The 23,151-nt window shown below is 42.9% G+C and overlaps 1 protein-coding gene across 5 annotated transcripts; it reads right to left on the reverse strand.

Annotated features, from left to right (window-relative positions):
- Positions 1 to 484: 484 nt before the first annotated feature.
- lrrc3b (leucine rich repeat containing 3B) lies at positions 485 to 21,283 on the reverse strand. 5 transcript variants are annotated; one of them, XM_086194089.1, is made up of 3 exons: positions 21,104 to 21,283; positions 20,125 to 20,221; positions 485 to 5,891 (listed from the first exon to the last, which is right to left on the reverse strand). In XM_086194089.1, exon 3 carries the CDS (start codon positions 5,748 to 5,750, stop codon positions 4,968 to 4,970), a length of 783 nt encoding a protein of 260 aa, XP_086050215.1. In that variant the 5' UTR covers positions 5,751 to 5,891; positions 20,125 to 20,221; positions 21,104 to 21,283; the 3' UTR covers positions 485 to 4,967. The 5 variants fall into 5 exon arrangements, with proteins under 5 accessions (XP_086050215.1, XP_086050213.1, XP_086050214.1 ...); XM_086194087.1 differs by lacking the exon at positions 21,104 to 21,283 and adding an exon at positions 20,492 to 20,874 and having other exon boundaries at positions 20,127 to 20,221; XM_086194088.1 differs by lacking the exon at positions 20,125 to 20,221.
- Between the last annotated feature and the right edge of the window lie 1,868 nt (positions 21,284 to 23,151).

Genomic DNA, 23,151 nt, shown 5'->3' on the forward strand with positions numbered 1-23,151 from the left:
GACAATTTTTGTTTTGTTAATGTTCCATACTTATTTCAACCACCACTACTATTTTGTATTTGTGTTGCATGTATTACGCACCTCACCAACTCATCGGTAACACAACACTTCCCGACAAATCTGTCTTCATGCTTGATTTTTGCTTTTTTCTCCTGGTGCTTTGGAACTAAACTTTATTCAGTTTGTTGAGATTTTCTAAAATGGATTCTGATGGGAAGTCATATGTCACAGGTCATTACCATAAAGTTGTCTGGATTGCATACCGACAGCTAAACCAGTAGCGATGCACCAACAGCAGCCATACCACTGCTCGCCACCAAGAGGCACTGGCTTTCACTTGACACCATCAACAGTCGATGTGTGAACGCACAGTTACACTCTAACGGGTTGACTATCTACGGGCGACCCATCCAGGGTGAACCCTGCCTCTCGCGCGAAGGCTGCTGGGATAGGCTCTAGACACCCCCCCCCCCCCCCCCCGTGACCCTTAACAAGATAAGCGGTAGAAAATGGATGATGAATGGGTTGACTGTCTCTCTACTAACAAAACCACCACCATACCTCTGCAGAGTGAGCACTGACCAGAAGCCGGAACAGGTTAGTCTTGTTTGGTGGATGAAACCAAGCCATGTTGACATTTGAGTTCCAGAGGAACTTTGGTTTTCCCCTTTGATTTAGTGGTGCCATTTCTGTTCTTCAACCTACTGGACTGTTGTCATCCTCTCCTCCAAATGTACACTAACAACCATCACCTTTACCGAGACTGGAGTTCCACATTGAGGTGGCTAGACCACAACAAGGTTTCATTTGAGCTTGAACAGGACTTTGGACCTTGTACATATGTATGCACATTTTTTTATTCCCCCAGTGACATTTCTCATTTAAAATGTATTTAAGAAGAGGGAGGGAGAGAGAGAGAGAGAGAGAGAGAGAGAGAGAGGGAGAGAGAGAGCTATCAACCAGGGACAGCATCCCTTGTTTGTTTTGTGAGGGTGCCACGCTGTGATAGTACAGCAAGACAAAGAGAAGATCAATAGACCAAACATGTCTCTGACAAGGAGAAAGAAAACTATCATTCTGTTTTCCCCTCCTAATAATAATCCATCGACAGAGCAGAAACCAGTTGGTGTGTGAATCCTGCAGCTGCTAACCCTCTCGGCACCAGCCAAACTAGAGGTTTCAAACATTGTGAAATTCTTTGAGTCGAAGAATTTGTGACTTTGGTCATTCAATTGGGAGAAATATTTTAAAGGGTCTTGTCGACACACAATGACATATTCAGTCTCAAAATGCAGAGACCAGTGCTAAAATGGGAACATTTCTGTTATTCCCGAGAGCACCTCAGACAAGAACACCAGCTGCTGGAAGGTGGCGCTCCATCAGTAGCAGCTCAATTTAATTTGCTTGATTTCTAATCCTATTGTACTATTGCTGATTTTAGAGACAGTACAGAACTTCCTCCTTTCAAAAAGTGCTAAATAGCTGGTCAGTTAAAATTATAAAACACACGTAAAAACGCAGCAGGAGGTACGAAGCACTAATGTTCAGTGTGAATCACCACAAGCAGATCTGATGGGAGATGTAGTCACAGCGGTGTGGTGTTGCTGAGCAGCTCATGCTGAGAAGACCACAGGACGTTACTGGTGTCACTTTTCAGCTGATAAAATTAAGTTGCTACATGAATTAGACATCTGTCCTACTTCCCAAATAAGCGCATAGAGGTTTTCATAAGTTTTCATTGAACAGGCTTTTTTAGTTCGGAGTTCAAGTACTTAAAAATAAGATTAAACGCTGGTATAGTTTTAAAACATGCAACCTGAAAGTATATATTTTGTTGTTGTTGTTGTTGTAAGATGACAGATAGTGTAACATTCCATTTTTGATAAATGTAACATGAATGTTCATAACGTGTAAAAAAATGAACATTAATTCAAAAATATAATTGCAAGGCAGACAAATATTCGATACATGTTTTAATATAATTTATATTTTACATCATTTACATCATTATAGCATCTTAACCTTTTTCTCTCTTGTTATTTTCCAAATATCTATCAAGAATTTGTGAATTGCTGGTTGGCTTATAGGGCCACCTTTGGGGCGTGTGCACTTTTACTTTAACACAAAGTGACCATAGGACAAACTATTGACTGGTTTATCAAACTTATTCTGAATAGAAAAACAAAGGCAACATTATTCCCCAAAGGCTTTGTTGTGGAGACATATCAAAATTTAGATGACCTGTATTAGCTACTATTGCGGTCCAGGTCTACCTGCTGCAGCTAATCTGGCTAAACATGAGTTATTAGGTAGTAAACTTAGCTTTAAATGCTCAAGTTTGAGCTTTAACGTTGCTCATATTTCCTCATAGCACGGATCAACTATGTACATACACTTACGGGAAGTAAAGAGGGTCAAACTTTAACCAGCGAATTTGTAAACTGGATGTTTATCACTTTTCTATAATGAATGAGTCGGCTGGATTTTCAAGTCAAGAGGTTTTCTGACAGAATTCATTTGAATGGCACATGTGGAAGTTTATCAGAACCGGTGACCAGGAACTGTGCATGGTTTATCACTCAAAGGCTTTCAGACCACAGAACTTTTCGGAACCCCAAGTTGTAACAATCTGGGGACCCCCATTTCAAGTATTCTTGCTCAATAGTAACATTTTACATCTGTAAATTAAAGTTTCACACGCATTTAAACACACAAAAAAATCTGATCCAGCATCACATTTGACTTAAAATAACTCTCTGGCCAATCAGAATCACGTGGAAGTCCATTACCGCCACAAAAAGAAAAATATAGAAAAAAATGTAAGGAAGGAGAAAAATATAATTACTTGTAGGCTGAAATTATATGTAAAGAGAGAACAATGGGATGGTTAAATCCAGATATGTTGCCACTTGTGACGCATAGAAGGACATTATTAATACACAAGTATCTCATGGGGGGGCATTTTTACTGGCTTATGCTCCACCCAGCGAAATGAGCAGGTTCTTTGAGATGTTTGCCAGTGCACCGTATGTCTTTGCAAAATTCAGCAGTAAATTCAAATTTTCTACTGAGCAAGAGAAGCTGATGTGGGAGTTATGGCCTGTAGGTTTAATAGATACTCATTTACGTTTGCAATTGATCACCGAACAGTGAATAGGAGACATCTGGTTCTGGGGCTAATTTAGCCAGTCATGGTCACGTAAGGGTAGTATGAGAGACACTTTACAATGTTCAGTCTTTCTGACATTTGATATGTGATAATAACTATGGATTCTGTAGAATATTTAAGCTAATAAATCCTGTATTTATCTTTAAATTGAATATTTTTTTCCATTGGACATTTAGTTGAGTTAACGCCAGCTAATGTTAGTTAGCTGCTGCGCTGTACTTTTACAACAAAAAAATGGCAGGTCTGGCCTGTCAAACCTGATGAGAATGGCGCAATCACGTTAGGCAAGTGAGTATGTTTGGCTACTGTAACTGAGTCACTAACTCAGGAACCGGTCTCCTCATGGTACATAGCTATCGCCCTGCAATCAGTTTACAGTTCACCTACAAAGGCTTATCTAGCTTTGGTAATCTACCGCCAGCTTTTCCTAAAGATTTCCTGAGTTTTGTGGTTCAATTTGAAATCTAAATATCTTTCGCTGAATATTATCCATGTTTAGTTTCCAGATGGGAGCGCAGCTCGCATGGCTGTAGAATCTCACTAACCAGCTCCCTCAAGTAAAGAACACAGGCATCAGGTTTCTTGTGGTTCCACATTGGTAAACCCCTCTTTCTTTTGTACAAGTCGGCCTTACGTTCAAAGATTCATTTGGATTTTCTGCAAATGGAGACTCAAAGAGAGAGTCAACACCTGAAAACAAAGTATCAGATAAATTCCAGGACATAAATACTTGAGATAATAAAAAACACCACACGTCGTACTGGGAGAGACGATAAAAGGAAGATTTGTTTCCATTGGACTCAACCAGCTGAGTGACAACACGCATTGTAATGAATATGACCTTTTGGTCAGTCAGTATGCTGCCCTCTGCTGGACAACCTTGACCTGCAACAGACCTCTTTAGTTTCAGCTTTCATCGTCAATCGTGATCAAAACACTTAATTCAGTTCTTCAACACCAAAGACATAATAATTTGACTTTCAATGAACATCATTTTCATCATCACTGACATTTTATTTATTGTTCTCTTTTCTGGCAGAAATGGACTTCCAGCTCCAGTAGTCTATGTTACCACAGTGCAAAGACATTCATTACATTTTCAGCGATTGCTTCTCTCTATAGTGGAAGTTTTATCATTTTTCTGTTTTTTTTTTTTTTTAAATCTTGTTTGTATAAAGACAGCCACCACAGCAGAAGCAGGGGGATCTGAGTGATAACTTGATTGGGGTCTCAAAGGATTGAATGGTCTGGAATATTACACAATATTTGGACGAAATAGTCTCCATCAGAATCTATTCATCAGAACATTTCTCAGCAGAATATCTTGCACTTTGTGGTTTTAACGGGATAAATAAAATATAGTTTCCTTACAATGGAATTACAGATGGAAACATTTGGGCTCTGGGAAAGGAAAGGGTGCCTTAAAAATATATTTTTGTCAAACATTCCAAATTTTCATCTAAAAAAACCTTGTCAATATTTAAACCTGAGATTCAAATTTTTCAAGACTCCTTAAGATTTTTTTTTTTTTGTTGTTGTTTTTTTTGTTTTTTGAAAAGAAGATGTTGGTATAGATTCCTAGACTTGGTTGCCTCTCTTCTCATCTCAGGTCCAGTCATGCACCAACCCTAGTAAGGACATACAATGTTACTTCCAACATACAAATATTTCTACGTCATTTTGATGCTCATATCACCTAGAAGTTTGAGCTGGTAAACACTACAAATGTGGGTCCTGTTGAATAATCATTTTGGTGTTCCTTGCGTTTGTGTAGGATACAGTCACGTTGGCCCCGCTGTCAGACAACAGTGCTGATGTCGTCAGCTTCATCAGGTTTCTTGGGCTTGCTAGGGAGAGATTTGAGGTACTCCAGGTGTCGTCGGGCGTCCTCCTGGTTCTGACGGACATAATAGACCACGTATGAAATAACCATGGCAAACCAACCAAACATAGTCACCAGCATAGCGTAGTCTGTGGTCCTTTTGGCCAGGTTGCAGAGGTCAGTATCCACTGCCAAAAAGGGTCGTCCTTCCTGGTCTCGAAGCTCTGAACTCCTGCAGAGAACTCGGGCAGCAGCCTCGTGGTTGTGGGCCATTCCACCAATTGCCTGCTGGAGGGCGCAGTCACAATGCCAGGGGTTATCATCCACAATGATGCGGGCTTTGAGCCGAGTAAAGGCATCCTTGTGTACGCTAGTGATGCGGTTGTGGGAGAGGTCCAACACTTGTAATGTTGCCTCTATGCCACTGAAGGCGCCTTCCCCCAACGTCTCCACTGCATTGTAAGAAAGGTTGAGTTCCCTCAAAAGCCGGAGTCCATGAAAGGCTTGATCAGGTACAGCGCCTATCTGGTTGTGGTCCAGCCTCAGCAGGACTGTGTCAAGTGGGAGGCTTGGGGGGATCTCTTTGAGCCGACTCTGGCTGCAGCTGACATTGAAACCGTGGAGATGGGGGTCGCGTTGGCAGATGCATCCCTTTGGACACATGCTGGCCGACGGGAAGCAAAGGGCCATGAGAACAAGGCTCTGAAGGAGCAGGCACATGGGGAGGGAGCGCGACAGCCACAAGTCCAGCAGAGTCATACTGACCGGCCGTCAGCAGCATCCCGCCTGGGGTCACTACACCACTCTTGGTCCCTTACACACATCGCATAGCAGCGACTGGTCCTCAGCGTCCACCCAGAGGAGGTACTGGAGGGTCGACAGATAAGATCATGCTGAGACCTAAAACAAAAGATGAGAAAATAAGGTTAGTGGAATACCCTCCAGTACATTCATTCTAATGTGACATTTTTTTTGTTCTGTTTGAGGTCATCATCCTGGCTTCTTCAGGTACTGACACTTATCTGTGCGATTCAGTAACTGGCAGTTTCAAATCAATGCTGCTCCCTTTACTTGGAGACACATCCATGTAATTCTCTGTCATTGTACTGAAGGATGATCGTTTTACTGAATTACCCAGCAAAAGTGTTAAAAACTGTAAACATTTTGAAAAGTGACTTGCTGTTGCAGACCATTGGGGTGAAGTCCATGAGACTCCTAATGAGCCACTGACAAGAGTATCAAGCCTCAACTTGACCAACATTAAAACTTGTTGAAAGAGCTTTTGTGAGAGCAACTTGAGACAACAACGATTGATATTTGGTTTATTTCATACCCTTTCCTTTTCGCACTGGACCGAAAACACATACAAACAACTAGTTTTGTTTACCGTGGCTACAAGCTGGACTGAATCCGGAATCAAACGACTCTGGTAACCAAGCAAATTCACGAGGTCCACCTCGGATTAGAGGTGATGACACCTGGGAAATTTCATGACTGGTTGGAAATGGGAAATCATGACCGAAAGAACGAGAACGCAATTACAAACAGCTGAAGTGGCTTTCCTTTGGAGAGTGGCTGGGGTCTACCTCAGCCATAAGGTGACAGGCGGATTCATCTGTGACGGACAGGAGTAAAACCACTGCTCCTTTGTGTCGAAAGGAGCCAGTTGAGGTGACTCAGGTATCTAATTAAGATGCCACCTGGGTGCCCCCCTAGGGAAGTGCTCCAGGCCTGTCCAGCTGAGAGGAGGCCATGGGGCCAACCGGGGACTAGGTGGAGGGACCATATCTCTACTCTAGCCTGGAAACGCCTCGGGATCCCCCAGTCAGAGCTGTTTGATATGGCCAGGGAAAAGGAAACTTGAGTTGCCACTATCACTACTTGATTTCGGATAAGCCACTGAAGATGGATTGATTGACACCTGGAACACGAAACTTTCCGGCATTTATCTCACGCAAAATGATGATGATGTCATGTATAATGGCAAACAACCCTGTCAACCAGGTTGGTCCTGTTAACCCAGAAACACTGCAGCTACATGAAACTTTTATACAGCCTATAGACTGCACATAGCACGGCAGTTATCAATGCAGCAGCCAGCCCGTGCGATTGTTGCATCAAACATGACATACAGCATAAAGGTAAGGTCATCCTCTGACAGCTGGAAAAGAGGCAGTTTTCTATTTTCAGCAGGATTAGCTGTCCCTTTAAAAAGTTGCACGAGAGGGCTAAATTTTCCAGAACAATCACACACTTCATAAAACGGTAATCAAAGGTGAGGAGCTCCTCTGCCTCCGAATGATCCCAAGACATTCCAGAGATAAAGGAGTGTCGAGAGTCACAGTTGATAAAAACACGTCACAGAGGGAAGAGACTGTGGAACTGCAACCTGAGAGCTTCACAATCAGAACAGACGCTGGAAGAATCCTTCTCCCTCATCTTCACATACAAGCCTGTTCTTTACTCTGTGTCCTGTATCTGCTACTGTATTTGCTACCAAATCTAAAGGTGCACAGTCAGTGATGCATTTAATTTTACCTTGAAACCCGTTCTTTCTGATAGACTTTAAGGAGCAAGAAACCATAGAACCCGCTCTTCTTCAGACCCAGCAAATAGACGGACCCTGCCACGATGTCTCTATCTCTTGTTATCATCTCCCATTTGTCTGTTCTAGGTAGAAATCATATCCAGCAACAGCCATGAAGGCAGGGAGGAGACACATTATGCTGTTTTTCCAGCGGCTGCCACAAGCCACAGGAGGCAAACCTGCTGCTGTCTGGAAACAGGCATTGTATTCTCTTAAAGAGACCTGATCTTCTACTGTTCATTAAAACCACCTCATCGTGATCTCAGCTCGATGGGTGTGTTCAATAGGACGAGTCGCAACACAAAGGCAGTAAAAAAAAGAAAAAAGAAAAAGCTGCATGTGGATCCACAATTACAGACAATACACTTCAAACACAGCTGGAGAGGTTTATGGTCGGGTTCACCATGTAGGTTTTTACAGACTTCTAGGTATTATCATCAATTTATTGTTTCATCTTTCAGTTTCTGTGGACTTGTATGTTTGTTGAATACAGTTACTTCAGATGCTGTGTTTAGAATTACAAAATACATTGAACGGATGGTAAGACTGATATTTGATGATATCAAAATTGGGTTTTCGTATATTTGTAGGGTATCAAATTATATTAGTTGCATTTGCATGGATGATTTCCTAAGTCTCAGCTGTTTACATAGTTCATAATTTCCTATTGAGCAGAGTAGCAATCTGAATTACGGATGCAAAATTAATCCCAATATGACTCACGGCAATTTTGAGCAAAACAGGAGGGTGTAATATTAGGAAAACTATTGTTTTTCAATATGTCGTAATAAATGAAATCCGCGTGCTGCAGAGACATCCTGCCTATGTCTCATCCTCTACAGACTTAAGAAAACATCTTCCTTGGATGCAGACCCCAGTTTTAAATGAAAATGAGAATAATCGTGTAGAAATGAACATTCCCTTCAACATCATTGCAATCACAATATCAGTCAAAGATAATGACAATTGTATACGTTTTGAAAATTGTCTAATCTGCAGTTTACAGCCTCTCTGTTCAGAGTGAGGAACTGGAAGAAACAGCCAATGACAGATGTAGGTACACGCTATGAGTAGCGGCCCTCTATTTAGTGAATAAATGAATGAAACCTTTAACTGGGATTTGATTTGAAGGGAATGAATTGAGGGGATCACCAAAGTAGATTCACCTGCTTTTCCACCACAGAAGTTTGAAACCTTTATACAGCGATGTACAGATGTGACTCTCATCTGTAGGAGCAGAGTCCATGAACAAACCAAACTGGCACCAGCACAGAACCGGCACTGGGTTCGCTTGGGAGGAGGATGGAAAGTGAACCATGAAAAGTCTTTTTCATGCCAATCCATCCAACAGCAGATGGGAACTCTCAGTCTGTCAGTGTTGGGCAGGCTGAAAACCAGCGTGACTAAAAACGTTTTTGTAAAGTGCTGCCATACAGAGTTGGGATTGATTAGCTTGAAAGTTTCGACTGTTTTTCCGACTGCGTCTTTCACCAACAGTCCTGTCCTACAGTACAAAACACCTTTATCGTTTGAGTCACATTGTGCTTCTGTGACAAATGGGTTTTCCTTCTTGTAAGCAGAAAGAACCCCTTCCACATATGTATGAATGCATGCAAAATGCACTGCTAGATATGTGTCCGACATGGTTAGAGCAGAAAAGAAATACACCACAAATTTACAACTCGTTCCTCTCTAAATCCTTCCTTCTAAAACCTACTCCTTCTTAATTCCAGAATATATATCCCTATTAAAATCCAATACTTATTGAGCTCAAGGAAAATGTAAATTCTTATCAATGAATGTCAAGTCACACTTTTGGACTGGGTGACATGCTCCTTCCCCATCATGAACACAGATGTTGTTTATTTGACTCATACACACCATCCCGCTGCCTGAAATAATCCCCAGAGCAACCAATGCGGATCAAACCACAGCTGAAACAAACATTCCGTTTCCTTCTGTTTGAGCCACGTTGGTTAAAAAACACAGTGACCGGCTGCTACGTTCATTTTGCTCACTTGCAGCTTTTCATTTCTATTCTGGGATTCCACTGGAGAAGCTTGTCATGATTCAAGAAGCCTTATTCATCTTACTCCAGCCCTTCACTTCATCCTGGGTGTGACACAAGACGTGACAGCTCCTGTCTCTTTAAGCCCCCTCCCCATATCGTCCACCCCTAGTTTGCATTTTTTGATTGAGAATATAATTGAGTTCAATAATCTGCAAAACTGTTATGCATTTCAACAGCTTGCAGATGCGTCTGGTCCTGACGGACTAGAGTCATAAATAACAAAGTTCCCTTTTCTGTGTTTGGTGTGCAATCTTCCCACAGCTCAGTCCTGTACCTGAATGAGTCAAGCTCATGAGATTTTTAGGGTGCCATCTCGTCACACTGACGCACGAGTGGCCATTGAATAATACATCACATATAAATCCTGTGCCGTAACAATCCTAACCTTCAATCCCTCTTCAGAAATGCTGCAGAATGTATTTTGAGCCACCCCTGTTCGACATATTTACTTGAAACCATTTGAAATTTGGTAGTAAACGGTTGTTTATTGACACCAATATTTTTATTTACCAAACTTCAAATAAAAGTTGTTGTTTTTTTTAATTAAAATGATCTAATCCCATATTCAGTGTTTTAAGGTGATCAAGATCTGTTGTTTATCATTATAATTGATTGCCAGTGCGTGTTGGCTCTGCTGCAGCCTGCCTGAAGTCATGATCAACATGCATTTTGAAATATTGCATTAGAAAAGATTGACGGATACTGAAATTGCAGAGTTTTTACATTCCCTTGAAGTGTTTTTTTTCCCCCTTCATCAACATCATTTCAGTTCTCTGCCTGTTAACAACTGGGACTCGTTCTGTATATTAAACATACCATGAGCTACAGCTCCCAACCAACTGCAGTGTAAAAGGAAAGATTCAGCTGGGGAATTTTTAGCATTGAGCGCAACAGAGATTTATCTCCTGTGTCAGGTCAGAGGGTCTTAAGCAACGCCCCCTCAAGAGTTCAGTTTATCTCTCCAGTATCTGAAGGAACTCTGGTCTGGGTTATAAAACCTCCCACTGTTGTTCACTGATCACAATGAGGGCAAATTAAAGGGAAGACACAGAGAATGCAGATGCTTCCGTATCAAAGAGGGATTCCTGAATGCCCTCGTGAGTAAATGATATGACCCTCACAGTCATCATCATCATCATCATCATCAGCATCGTGAGGGACACTGAGTTGCAGACATGTATGCACACTGCAGCTCTGGGGGGTTGGTATAACAAAAGGAATCAAATGCTCCATTCACTAAGACAGAACACTCACAACAGTCAGAACTAGTCCATCAGAGGGTATGATCAGAACTCCACCGACGTAAACTAGTTCCTGCCAGCTGGAAGTGTCAGACGAACACATGGTTATAATCATGACTGTTCATATTTTGGTTTGAAAACCTCATTGATGGTTCTGACTTGTCTCCAAAACTCCATAAACTCTTTGTTTAATTAATGCAGTGAATTAGAAAAAGAAGTTTCTAATCTAAAGTACTCAGTTCTACATGCGTATGGTAGCAAAAGGAGTTGAGAAAAAACACATTCTAATCAAAAAACTTGACTGGAAAACATTCATCCATCCTTCTTCTACCACTTATTCCTGTTAAGGGTTGCAGGGGCTGGAGCCTATCCCAGCAGCCTTCAGGTGAGAGGTGGGGTTCACCCTGGACAGATCACCAGTCCATCACAGGACCAACACATAGAGACAGACAACCATTCACACTCACAGTCACTCCTACAGTCAATTTAGAGTATCAATCAGCCTCGTCCCCTCTTGATGTCTTTGGACTGTGGGAGGAAGCTGGAGTACCAGAGAGAACCCACACAGGAACAGGGAGAACATGGAGACTCACACAGAAAGATCCTGTGCTGGAGCTCGAACCCGGAAGCTTCTTGCTGATAGGTGACAGTGCTGACCACTGCACCACTGTGCTGCCTCCATTGAAAAAATATTATATTTTAAAATATGATATTTATATTTATTTTTATAACATATTTATAACAGTAGGTAAATATCCCAAATAAACAATGAGCCATTAAGCCATATTTTATTTCAATTCAATGTATTTAATTTCTGTTATAACACACACACACACACACACACACACACACACACACACACACACACAAAAGCCCTCTTGTTTAGTACGGCACCTCCAGGATGGATTACTGCCTCACTGAAAAAGCTCTAACTGCTCAAACTCAAGTCCTGGACACTCACTGACTCCTCCCCCAGCAATCACAAACTGTTGCTGCTTCAGTGACAGAGATGGGCATCAGGCGGTCAGACAACTCACAAAGGCATGCAGGACCTGTGACTTCATCAAAAGAAGGAAAAAGTATTTTGCTCATTGCATTCGAGCCAGACAGCCTCATCAATGGTAAAATACTGAGGCTGGGGAGTTCGGTCCAAGATCTTTGTTCGCATTGTGGCTTGCTAACATGAATGTTTGTGCCTACCAGGGGTTTCACTGACTGTGAACTGGCTGATCAGAAGCCTCCCCTCTGAACCTACACCAACCGCAACAACCATCTCTGACACTGAAAGCCATCTATAGTTGAATCCTACACTGTGGCTGGTTCCTGGGACTGACTTCCTCTAGTTTAGTGTTGAATGGTCATAACTGCAGCGATGACCACTGATTTTTATCGTTTTGAACCACTAACTGATCGTCTGGAAGGGTTTCAGCGTATCTATTAGGGCTCTTAAGAGATACATAAAAGCCTTGATACTTAGAACCCATTTCTGATTTCTCATAAACAGAAAGATGATGACACACTTCTCTTTGGAACAGCCTGAATAGGAGAAAGAAGTGGAGAGGAATAGATTAGAGCTGAAGATGAAACGTCTTGATTTTGAAATGAAGAGGATGGAAGCCGACCAGAAGAGAGCAGAGGAGAGCAGAGGAGAGCAGGGCGGTGACGCCCCAGCTGTGTCTGTGCTTTAGGCCCCAAACCCACTTCCACCTTTTATGCTCCCTCATCACTACCCTTACCCAGCATCCACCACCATTAAATAATATATTAACTGTCACACACTGTATGAGGAGTTTATTTGCATAAATAGACAGAAATAATTTTACAGTGAAAAAAAGGTTGTTTGCTCGGCTTCTCTCTTGGCTGCACGTGAAAAAAATAACTTGTAATTTGGGGTAATAAATGCAAATTCTGTGAGAGCAAAATAATTATTTATCTGATTCTACTTTTGTAGAATTACCAATAAAGTCGTCTATGCTCTGGATATTATCAACAAATAGCTTCCTTGCATGTTGGGATAATCATTGACATAAACAGGCTAATAAGAAAAACGTAGCACATGACATGCCTCACTCACAACGATGGCAGGTCAATATTGATATTATAATGTTTTTCATTCAAAAGGATGTGATTTTTTTTTAGTTTTTAGTGGTCAGCACTGTTGCCTCACAGCAAGAAGGTTCCAGGTTCCAGTCCCGGTTCCATCACAGGATCTTTCTGTGTGGAGTCTCCATGTTCTCCCTGTTCCTGTGTGGGTTCTCTCTGGTACTCCAGCTTCCTCCCACAGCCCAAAGACATCAAGAGGGGACGAGGCTGATTGATACTCTAAATTGACTGTAGGTGTGACTGTGAGTGTGAATGGTTGTCTGTCTCGATGTGTTGGTCCTGTGGTGGACTGGTGACCCGTCCAGCGTGAACACTGCGTCTTTCGCCCAGAACTCGCTGGGATAGGCTCCAGCCCCCCTGCAGCCCTTCATAGGATATGTGCCAATGGATGGATGGGTGCTATGCAAAGGTTCGTATGAAAATCACTGGTTTCCACTGAGTACAACTCTCAGTAATTTTCAATCAGGCTAATTGCTGCACATGTATCTTTTCAGATACTTGGTAATTGGTACATAAATGTTGGGATTTACCAATGGAGGCGGAAATGGAGGAGGAAATATAGGTGTCCCCCTTGGCCTCTGAGGGAGGGATTCCTCAAAAATTCCTGCAAATTTCCAATCAAGTGGTGAGAGTTCCGGCACTCCTCAACAACCGCAGATGACACTGATGCACAGTCATTATGATCATCTTTTTTTGGCACTTTAATGTCTGATGGCTTCTTTTATATATTTTTTCCTGACATGCTGCCACTCTGCATACTATTTGACATTTGTGATGCCAGCACTTTGGGCACTAAGTAAAATCCTCCTCTGCGACAAGCACTTCTATTTCACACTGGGTGAATTTCTTTGTTGTAATTGCCTTGGTTTGCCTAGGAATGAATATTAATTCAGGCCATTTCATAGGCTATTTATGGTCAAGGGTGAGTGTGGCATGAAGTTCATACAGATGTCGCCACATTTAGAGCTGAATGTGATTTATAAAGGGAAACTGGTGTAGGAGGTAAAAGAACTACTCTGCTGCACTGCCAGGTCACGCTGGGTTGAAAATGTATGTACTGAATCTGAGGCATGAGGTGGGATTTTATCAAAGTTTGTGCTCATGTCCATATTCCATCCATTCATCCATCCATTTTCTACCGCTTATCCTGGTAAGGGTCACGGGGGGCTGGAGCATCCCAGCAACCTTCAGGCGAAAGAGGTGGGGTTCACCCTGGATGGATCACCAGTCCATCGCAGGGCCAACATATAAAGTCAGACAACCATTCACACTCACAGCCATGCCTACAGTCAATTTACAGTATCCAGTTAGCCATTTCTGCTTTCTCTGTGGGAGGACGCTGGAGTACCAGAGAGAACCCACACAGGTACAGGGAGAACATGGAGACTCCACACAGAAAGATCCCGTGCTCGAACCTTCTTGCTGTGAGGCGACAGTGCTGACCACTGCACCACTGTGCCGCCCCTCGTGTCCATATTGTTAAATGCAAAGATTTGTGTGGAAACCATCATACACCCAATGTGTGCCAAGTTCATCTCATACATTTGTTTGATAAATGATTGCCAGCCTGACATATGCCAGCAGATACTTTTACAAGGGGTGCGTGATATATCGGCAATCAAATTGGAATCGGCAGACGTTAGTCATTTTTTTAATTCATCGGCGTGGATCTGATGCTACCAACTTCTCTGATGTGAACAGCCGTTGATTTAGGCCTATATGGGCCTTCTTGCTGCTGCGGTACAGTGAGTGTGTGGGGGTAGGTGTTGGTTAGGTGTCGTGTGTCTGTGGTCTGTGTGTGAGTGTGGTGGGAGGGGAATAGGACAAAACTTGTTGAGCACCACGCCATCGCAAGACATGACAATGCACTGAGTACAGAGGTAAGGAAGAGACAGCATGTTGGCCATCCGGGCATATTTCATGTTAAAGAAGAAGACACAATAATTGCAATATACAATACTTGCAGGTGTGAAGTTATGCAAGGGGGAAGCCGAGTTAAATCATTGAATAATAATAATTTTGATTTATATTGCGCCTTTCACGACACCCAGGGACACTTAACAATAACACAGAAGACAACAAGACAACAAATTTAACAGGCGAAGGCCTGCGAGAACAAGTGCCTCAAGACTACAAAGCACCACCAGGAGATATTTACAAAGTCTCAGGAAGCAAGCAGCAAACCGCCAAAAACCACTCCAGCCACAGAAGGAAGCCTGCTACAGCAAGCACTCGACAAAGCAAAGAAATATACAAAATACAGCGCAAAGGCAAAGTCCATCGTGGATAAACTAATGGAGATGATCGGTCTTGACGACCAGCCATTTTCTATTGTGGAGGACCAAGGATTTCACCGATTGATTGAGCACCTTGATCCCTGCCACAACTTGCCGAGTAGGTGCTACTTTTCCAGCATTTCCCTTTACATTGGACATTTGGAGTTCTGATGGAAGTCAGAAGAGCATGTGAAGCCTTACTGCTCAATGGATTGATGACAACTTTGAAATTCACTGAGCTGTTTTGCACGCACAAAAATTCAGTTGTTCACACACAGCGACCGCCATAGCTGGTGCCTTTGACAACATCTGATCATTGCAGAACTCGCTCACCCCAGGACTTTTTGTTATCTTGCAGAAGGAGGTCTTTGTCCCAGTGACTTTGATAAGCAATAAAGAAAGAAATCCAATCCAAAGGATTTTTGATTTAGTAGTATGTTTCAACACTGTATGCAGTGCCTCCACCCTTCCACTGCATTGACATGCATTTTCTGTTTAAACAGGGACGGGCTATTACTTGGATATTGAGGGAGGCTTGAAAACAAGTGTGAAAGGAAAAGAAAAGAAGAGATTCACTGAGAACCAAATATGTCAAGGATTTTCAAAATGTTTTGGAATAAATAGGCATTGCTTTCCAATTTCAAATGGACACAATTTGAACTTCTTTAATACAGATCATATTTACATCGGTAAATATCAGTTGGCGGTCGTAACAAGAATTTTTTTTTTATCAGTTATCAACATCAGCCAAAAACTCCACATCGGTGCATCCCTTACTTTTACCGAATTTTTTTGCAAGACTGTCTGAAATGTTTTTGCGATTGGAACGAAGGTGCAAGGAAATGACTGACCGACAACTACTCAGCCAGTAATTATTCTTGGATGATGGATGGACGGATGATGATGAGGCTACATACATACAGTGTACACACGCCACAAAAACACAGCTGAGTACACATTAAGAGCACTGGACATAGCACAAGTACTCTGCCCTCGGCAGTCTTAGAACTGGTTATCCTGGGTCAAAACATTATGTCCTTAAGATAAATTGAATTAAAAAGAGTATTATTAGCGACTAATATTTCATATTGTATAATAATATTTTATTATTTGATAAAATAGCCAGATTAGACATACAAGATTTCTCAGGTCCTGCACACGTGCGCACACACACACAGGGAAGCAACATATTCATCAGGAGCAATTAGATGTTCAATATCTTGCTCAAGGACACTATGGCGTCCTTCCCTTTGATTACAAGATGGTCAATCTCACTCTTGTGCCATGTGCTCGAGTTAGTATGTGGTGTGTGTGTGTGTGTGTGTGTGTGTGTGTGTGTGTTTGTGCGTTTTTAAGAATGTGAACACCGTCCATCATTTCAACTGGTTAGAATTTCACCTCTTTCTACAGTAACATGAAGTCACATGCATCCCTGTTAGTATCCACATGTACGCCATCCTGTCCTGTTGGCCACACGTGAGATGTCCGTAAGTGTATCTCTGACCACAGCCAAGTTATCACGAAATGTCACTGCAGCAAAGTGCTCTTAGCAGAATAACTGTAATTTCGATGACTAATGATGTGAAAACAAGGGATTGAGGATGAAGGACAAGCAATTAATATTGCAAACATCAGCCGACAGCAGCTGATGATACTCGAGGGAAGACCTCATCCCGATAAGTGTCTCTAAAGCCCCTTACCCACCGGCAAAAAAACACCACTTACGCCCAGGTTTTTTTTCTGGAGTGGAAAGAGCTTTCAACTGCATTGAGGGTATAGACGTCCAAGATGCTACACTCCTTTACTGTTTTGACAACACTGATCACTTTGTTCCGGTGCGGTGACTGCGTTTGAGATAACACGAAGAACTTCATCTCCTCGCAATGTGAGCAGGGTCAATTGGCTTTAATTGGCGGGTTTTTCTGAGTCCAAACACCTGTGTTGACACAGAAGTTACAATGATCAGGTTTTTCTTGAAAATAACTTAAAGGTGCACCAATCATTGTTGCCTAACTTCCCTTCCATCGACGTTCGTTGTAAATACCAAACAAAAACACAGCAAGCTTGCCCCTCCCCCCGTGTTTCTGGAAATGTCCTAAACACGCATCGACATGGAAAGTATCTGTGCTGCACTAACGTCGCTAAGATGAGTAAGCAAACTCCAACTGTTCGGTGAGTGAATTTATATCCTAAGTCTTGATACAAAATTAGGTTATGAGTTACAGCTGGGCCGCACGGTGGTGCAGTGGTCAGCACTACGGCCTCACAGCAAGAAGGTTCCAGGTTCAAGTCCCGGCTTGGACACAGGATCTTTCTGTGTGGAGTCTGCATGTTCCCCCTGTACCTGTGTGGGTTCAAGAGGGGACGAGGCTGATTGATACTCTAAATTGACTGTAGGTGTGACTGTGAGTGTGAATGGTTGTCTGTCTCTATGTGTTGGCCCTGTGATGGACTGGTGACCTGTCCAGGGTGAACCCCACCTCTCGCCCATAGGTTTTATGATGACTAGATTTGTCTAAATGACACCAGGACAGTCAAACACATATAAATGTTACACAAAACTAAACTCACAATACAGAAATAATTCCATTGTGAATGGAACTCTGGTATCCTATGGATTCAGATTTGAGGCCAACAGGCTGGTTTCCACCTGCAGTCAGGGTTTCCTGAGAAAGGAGGAGCTCGCTATCACATTATCATTGTGCTGGCAGGAGGTACTTCCGGTCCCCCAACACATCAGTGGTCTGTTCTTTTCAGTAGAACAGATTAAAAAGCAGGGCTGGAAGAATTGTATCACTTCTGCTTTGTCGAATATTTCAATGGATTGCCCAGATCTGTTCACTCAGTAAATTGCCGTGACCAGGAATGACATCTGAGAAAATAATCTCATTGAAATAAATGGGCAGTAATCAATATTTCTGTCCTAACTAAAGGTCAACGGTTGTGCGTGATTTTCTTAGGGCTCTCAAATACCTGAGCTTACTGTCCTGTCCTGTGAGTTTCACTTCAGCAGCGGCAGCAGCAGCAGGTAGCTGAAGCCATCACTATCCCACATCCTATCCAGCACTATGTGGCAGCCAGCTGGTTCTCCTTCGGAACCATTGACACCAACACAGAGAACAACTGCTGGACTAAAACATGGCACCAGTGAACACTGGTGTTGCTGATCCTGTCTGCTTGATTCCACTGGCACCCGAGACACAACATTTTCTCCATGAGAAGTTTATGATTGCAGCCGGTTTCACTGGCCAGAGCAGCCAAAACAACGAGATCATCATCATCATCATCAACGACAACAACAACAACAAGATTATCAATGTAGCTTAAGTGAAAAGTACCGAATACAGAGTAGCACTGGATTCGTGGAGCCAATTCAATATTAGGGATATTTGCAATATTTGTACATATACATACACACATACTGTACATATACAAAATGTAGATAAGCGGAAATGACAAGACAGCATCTGTTTGCTAGCTGGTCGTGATGTTATTCAATGATGGCATCCTAACAGGTTCCACGTGTCGGCGCACTGGGGAAGCAACGTGTCACTCATCTGGGGAACTGCTCACCTTTGCACTATTTTGCCACCGGTCACGCTCTTGATTCATGTCTGTTTCTCATCAGTTCAGCAGAGAATGTGCAGATCTTGTCTGGTCCACATTAACATTATATCAGGAGCTCATCATAGGAGAGGGAGCGTTTCGAGTGTCTCAGCGTAGGGATGGAGGCTGATCAGCCTCACTGATACAGGATGGAGCTGATGATAAGTACATACATTAGGAGAAACACATGACTTCGATGCTGCCCATCTGCACAGATCTGAGTGCAAAGCTCTGAAAATAGTTCAGTTTGTTGCTGACTGAAAGTATTCATGTTTTGGAAAGTCTGTAAATGGGGGGGGGGGGGGGGGGGCTCAACGGTTGCTCAGTTTTAACTAGAGCTTTACAAAATACGACCCAGCAGTACTTGTACTTCATCATCATAAAAAACAAACAAACAAACATGACCTAGGTTGTCCAAATAGTGTAAATCTGGCCTTGAAATGAAATGTTTTCCCCTTTACATTTCATGACAGAACTTAGAGAAGCTCACAGTTCAGCTGAAGGAAAGCTTTAAGATCCTGGTGCATCTTTTCTTCTTCACAGCCTTGATGTTCTGAATCCAGCCCAACCTCTCACACTGACAGTGTCTCCAACATCAACCACACTTCTTCCACATTAATGAAATGCACCCCCAGACCCCTGACATACCACGGATGATCATCAACGCTCATCAACAACTCCTCATTTTAATCTCATATTCAGACAGGGATGTATCTCAGTTGCTGCTGCTCATCTTGCTGGTTGTAATACACTCATTTACACTCATTCAATAGAAGATTGTTTTTTCCTGCGCTAACGTGAGTCATCATGAGAATTTGGTGGCAATGAAGATCCTCTCATCAGGTGGAAGAATTACTGAAGATGTTACTGTGAAGGTAATTATTGTGATTACAGAATGATACACTAAAACTCTAACAGTTCTGTACATTTTAAAATCTTCGTGCATTAAAAAAATAGATTTTATGAATGTGAAGATCGACCTCTTCCATCTTGGCTGTGCACCATAGAATTGCACTTAATCAGTCTGGGGGGATTCCAGCCATGTTCCCCCACCCAAATATAATACCAGGCTCCATTAAAGATTAAGAACCCTCTCAATCACTGAAATTAAGGAGTGAACACCAGAGAGCTGGCCAAATATATATATATATATATATATATATATATATATATATATATATATATATATATATGTGTGTGTGTGTGTGTGTGTGTGTGTGTGTGTGTGTGTGTGTGTGTGTGTATTTACACCTGTAGTCTGGGACGTTCTCAGCTATTTAAATGCCGCATGCATCTCATCCATTTAAATCACGTGACAGACGAAGCCCATCCTGATGTTTCTATGACTGAACAAACAGAGGAAGAAAAGACAGCAATTAGATTTTTTAAAACAACGCGTTCTCCACAGCTTTTCCAGTCTTACTGGCAGAATTGTGGCCCGCCGGTGCGTCTCACAAATAAAAAAGAACGTCACCCAGAACCCCGTACAATAATTTATAGATTCAATTAATTACATCATTCTTTGCTAAAACTACCGTGATTTGTTGTGAAATCCCGCTAAGATTCAAAGCCTGCAGACGCGACATAATCATTCGGCCAACAATAAAAACACATACCAGCACTTGCAACTTTTGTAAAGGGTCCGCACGAGCCGCTGCCGCCCTCTGCGGTGCATTCTGACCAGAAAAAAAACGGCGAGAAAACTGCAGACGAGGCCAGTGTAAGTTGGTGTTTCAGTGCCGTTTGTGTATGCTTTTGTCCACCGATCTAATGGTTGGTTTTCACTTTGACAATCATATTGGCTGAAACTGCCAGACAGTGAAACCGAGCCAATAAACACATGAAATTACTGCCCCCCCCAAATGGCGTCTGGCTGGACGTTCCCTGAGAAAACATCACGCATCACCATGAGCCTTCCTGAACTGCTGACACCAGATCAGCTTCAGGACAAACACCGACTGTCAGGTACTCAACAGGCCTGCAGGTGAAACACGGCAGATGATTCCTATCCACCTGAGACGATTCTGTGGTGCAAAACAAGACCTGAATGAAGGCAGCAGAACCAGAGAAAGAGAGCCAGAGAGAGAGAGAGAGAGAGAGAGAGAGGGAGTGTGTGTGTGTGTGTGTGTGTGTGTGTGTGTGTGTGTGTGTGTGTGTGTGTGTGTGTGAGAGAGAGAGAGAGAGAGAGAGAGAGATGGGCTCCGAGCAACAGGCGACACTGGTCTCACCTGCAGACCACCAGAGTCCAGGGCTGCTCGGGGGGATCTTCGTTCCACAGGACGGTGTCCGGTTTACCGGGCTGCGGGTCAGCCTGCCCGCCCGAGTATCTGCTCAGAGATGCGCGAGTCGCAGTGAGAATTCACATCTTTACCTTTCAGTGTCAAACTGCACCGGAGTGAATGGGGAAAGGGAGGGGTTCTCTGCGTGAAGTCACAGGATATCACCAACACCTCCACATCCGGTTTCAGCTTTCAGAATAAATCACTTGTACTCAACAATCCCAACCTGATTTTAAATAGGGGGTCAAATGGTTATCAGAGAATTGATATGAAGGTTGAAAAATGTATATTAGTATATCTGATGTTGTATTATTGTCTCATAAGGTATTAAAGATGAAGCATGGAGATTTCTTCCTTATGTACATATCCATCCATCTGTCCATCCATACACTTTCTACTGCTTATCCTGTCAAGCATGGGTGGGGTGGGGGGTGGGGGGGTGAAGCCTATCCCAGCAGCCTTCGGCAAGAGGGATATTAAATCCTGGACAGGTCACCAGTCTATCACAGGGCCAACACATAGAGACAAACAACCATTCACACTCACAGTCACACCTACAGTCAATTTAGAGTATCAATCAGCCTCGTCCCCTCTTGATGTCTTTGGACTGTGGGAGGAAGCTGGAGTACCAGAGAGAACCCACACAGGAACAGGGAGAACATGGAGACTCCACACAGAAAGATCCTGTGATGGAGCCGGGGCTCTAAACCGGAACCTTCTTGTTGTAAGAAACAGCAACAGTGTCAAGTCAAGTCAATTTTATTTGTATAGCGCCAAATCCCAACAAAAGTTATCTCATGACACTGTACAAGTAGAGCAGGTCCAGTACCACACTCCTTCAATGAATTTACACCCAACAATTCTCCAGGATCAAGCACATCCTGCAACAGTGGCGATGAAAACCTTCCTTTTAACAGGCAGGAACATCGAGCAGATTCAGGATCAGTGGGGACGGCCTTCTGCTTTGACCGGTTGGGGGGAAAGAAAGCAGGAGAGTGGGCAGAGACAAAGACAGATATGCTACGGGTGGCAGCTTGAGCTTCTTCAGGTCTGTAGCCTCCTCCAGCTGCACCTGGAATCTGGGATGTGGGGGAGCCCAAAGGCTCCAGAGAAGAAGACGCGTTAATAACATATATGAATATGATTTATGTGTAATACAGAGGACAGAGAGGAAAGAGAGGGAGGTACAAGGGCCAGCCTAAGCAGCCCAACTATAAGCCTGATCAAAAAGGAAGGTCTTAAGTCTGCTCTTAAACATAGAGAGGATGTCTGCATCCTGGACTGAAACTGGGAGACGGTTCCACTGGAGGGGAGCCTGGCTCCCATTCTACTTTTAGAAACTCTAGGAGCCACAAGTAACCCTGCATCCTGGGAAAGAAGGATTCTGGCTGGGTAATAAGGGACTATGAGCTCTGTCAGGTATGAAGGTGCCTGATTGTTGAGGACTTTGTATGTTAGAAGGAGAATTTTAAAATCTATCTGAATTTGATAGGGAGCCGATGCAGAGAAGCCAGTACAGGAGAGACATGGTCTCTTCTACCAGTTCTTGTCAACACGCCGGCAGCAGCATTTTGGACCAGCTGGAGAGTCTTTAGGGACTTACTGGAGCAGCCTGATAGGAGGGAACTGCAGTAATCCAGCCTGGAAGTGACAAAAGCATGGACTAATTTTCCTGCATCTTTTTGAGACAGGATGTGTCTGATCTTTGCGATGTTAAATAAATGAAAGAAAGCAGTCCGAGAGATTTGCTTAATGTGGGAGTTAAAGCACAGATCCTGATCAAAGAGAACTCCTAGGTTCCTTACGGTCGTGCTGGGGGCCAAGGTAATGCCTTCCAGGGTACCTATCTCATTAGATAGACTGTCTCTAAGGTGTTTTGGGCCCAGGACAATGACTTCAGTTTTGTCAGAGTTTAATAAAAGGAAATTATGGGTCATCCATGTTCTTATTTCTTTTAGACAGGCCTCCAGTTTAGTCAGCTGATTTGTTTCATGTGG

This window comes from Aulostomus chinensis, chromosome 22 (genome assembly GCF_037954235.1).
Source record: "Aulostomus chinensis isolate RoL2024-O1b breed Wild chromosome 22, RoL_Achi_v1.0, whole genome shotgun sequence".
NCBI classification, from domain to species: domain Eukaryota; kingdom Metazoa; phylum Chordata; class Actinopteri; order Syngnathiformes; family Aulostomidae; genus Aulostomus; species Aulostomus chinensis.

What these genes read in the sequence shown, in the direction of transcription:
- lrrc3b (XM_086194088.1), bottom strand. Translation starts at nt 5,750, where the DNA reads ATGACTCTGCTGGACTTGTGGCTGTCGCGCTCCCTCCCCATGTGCCTG.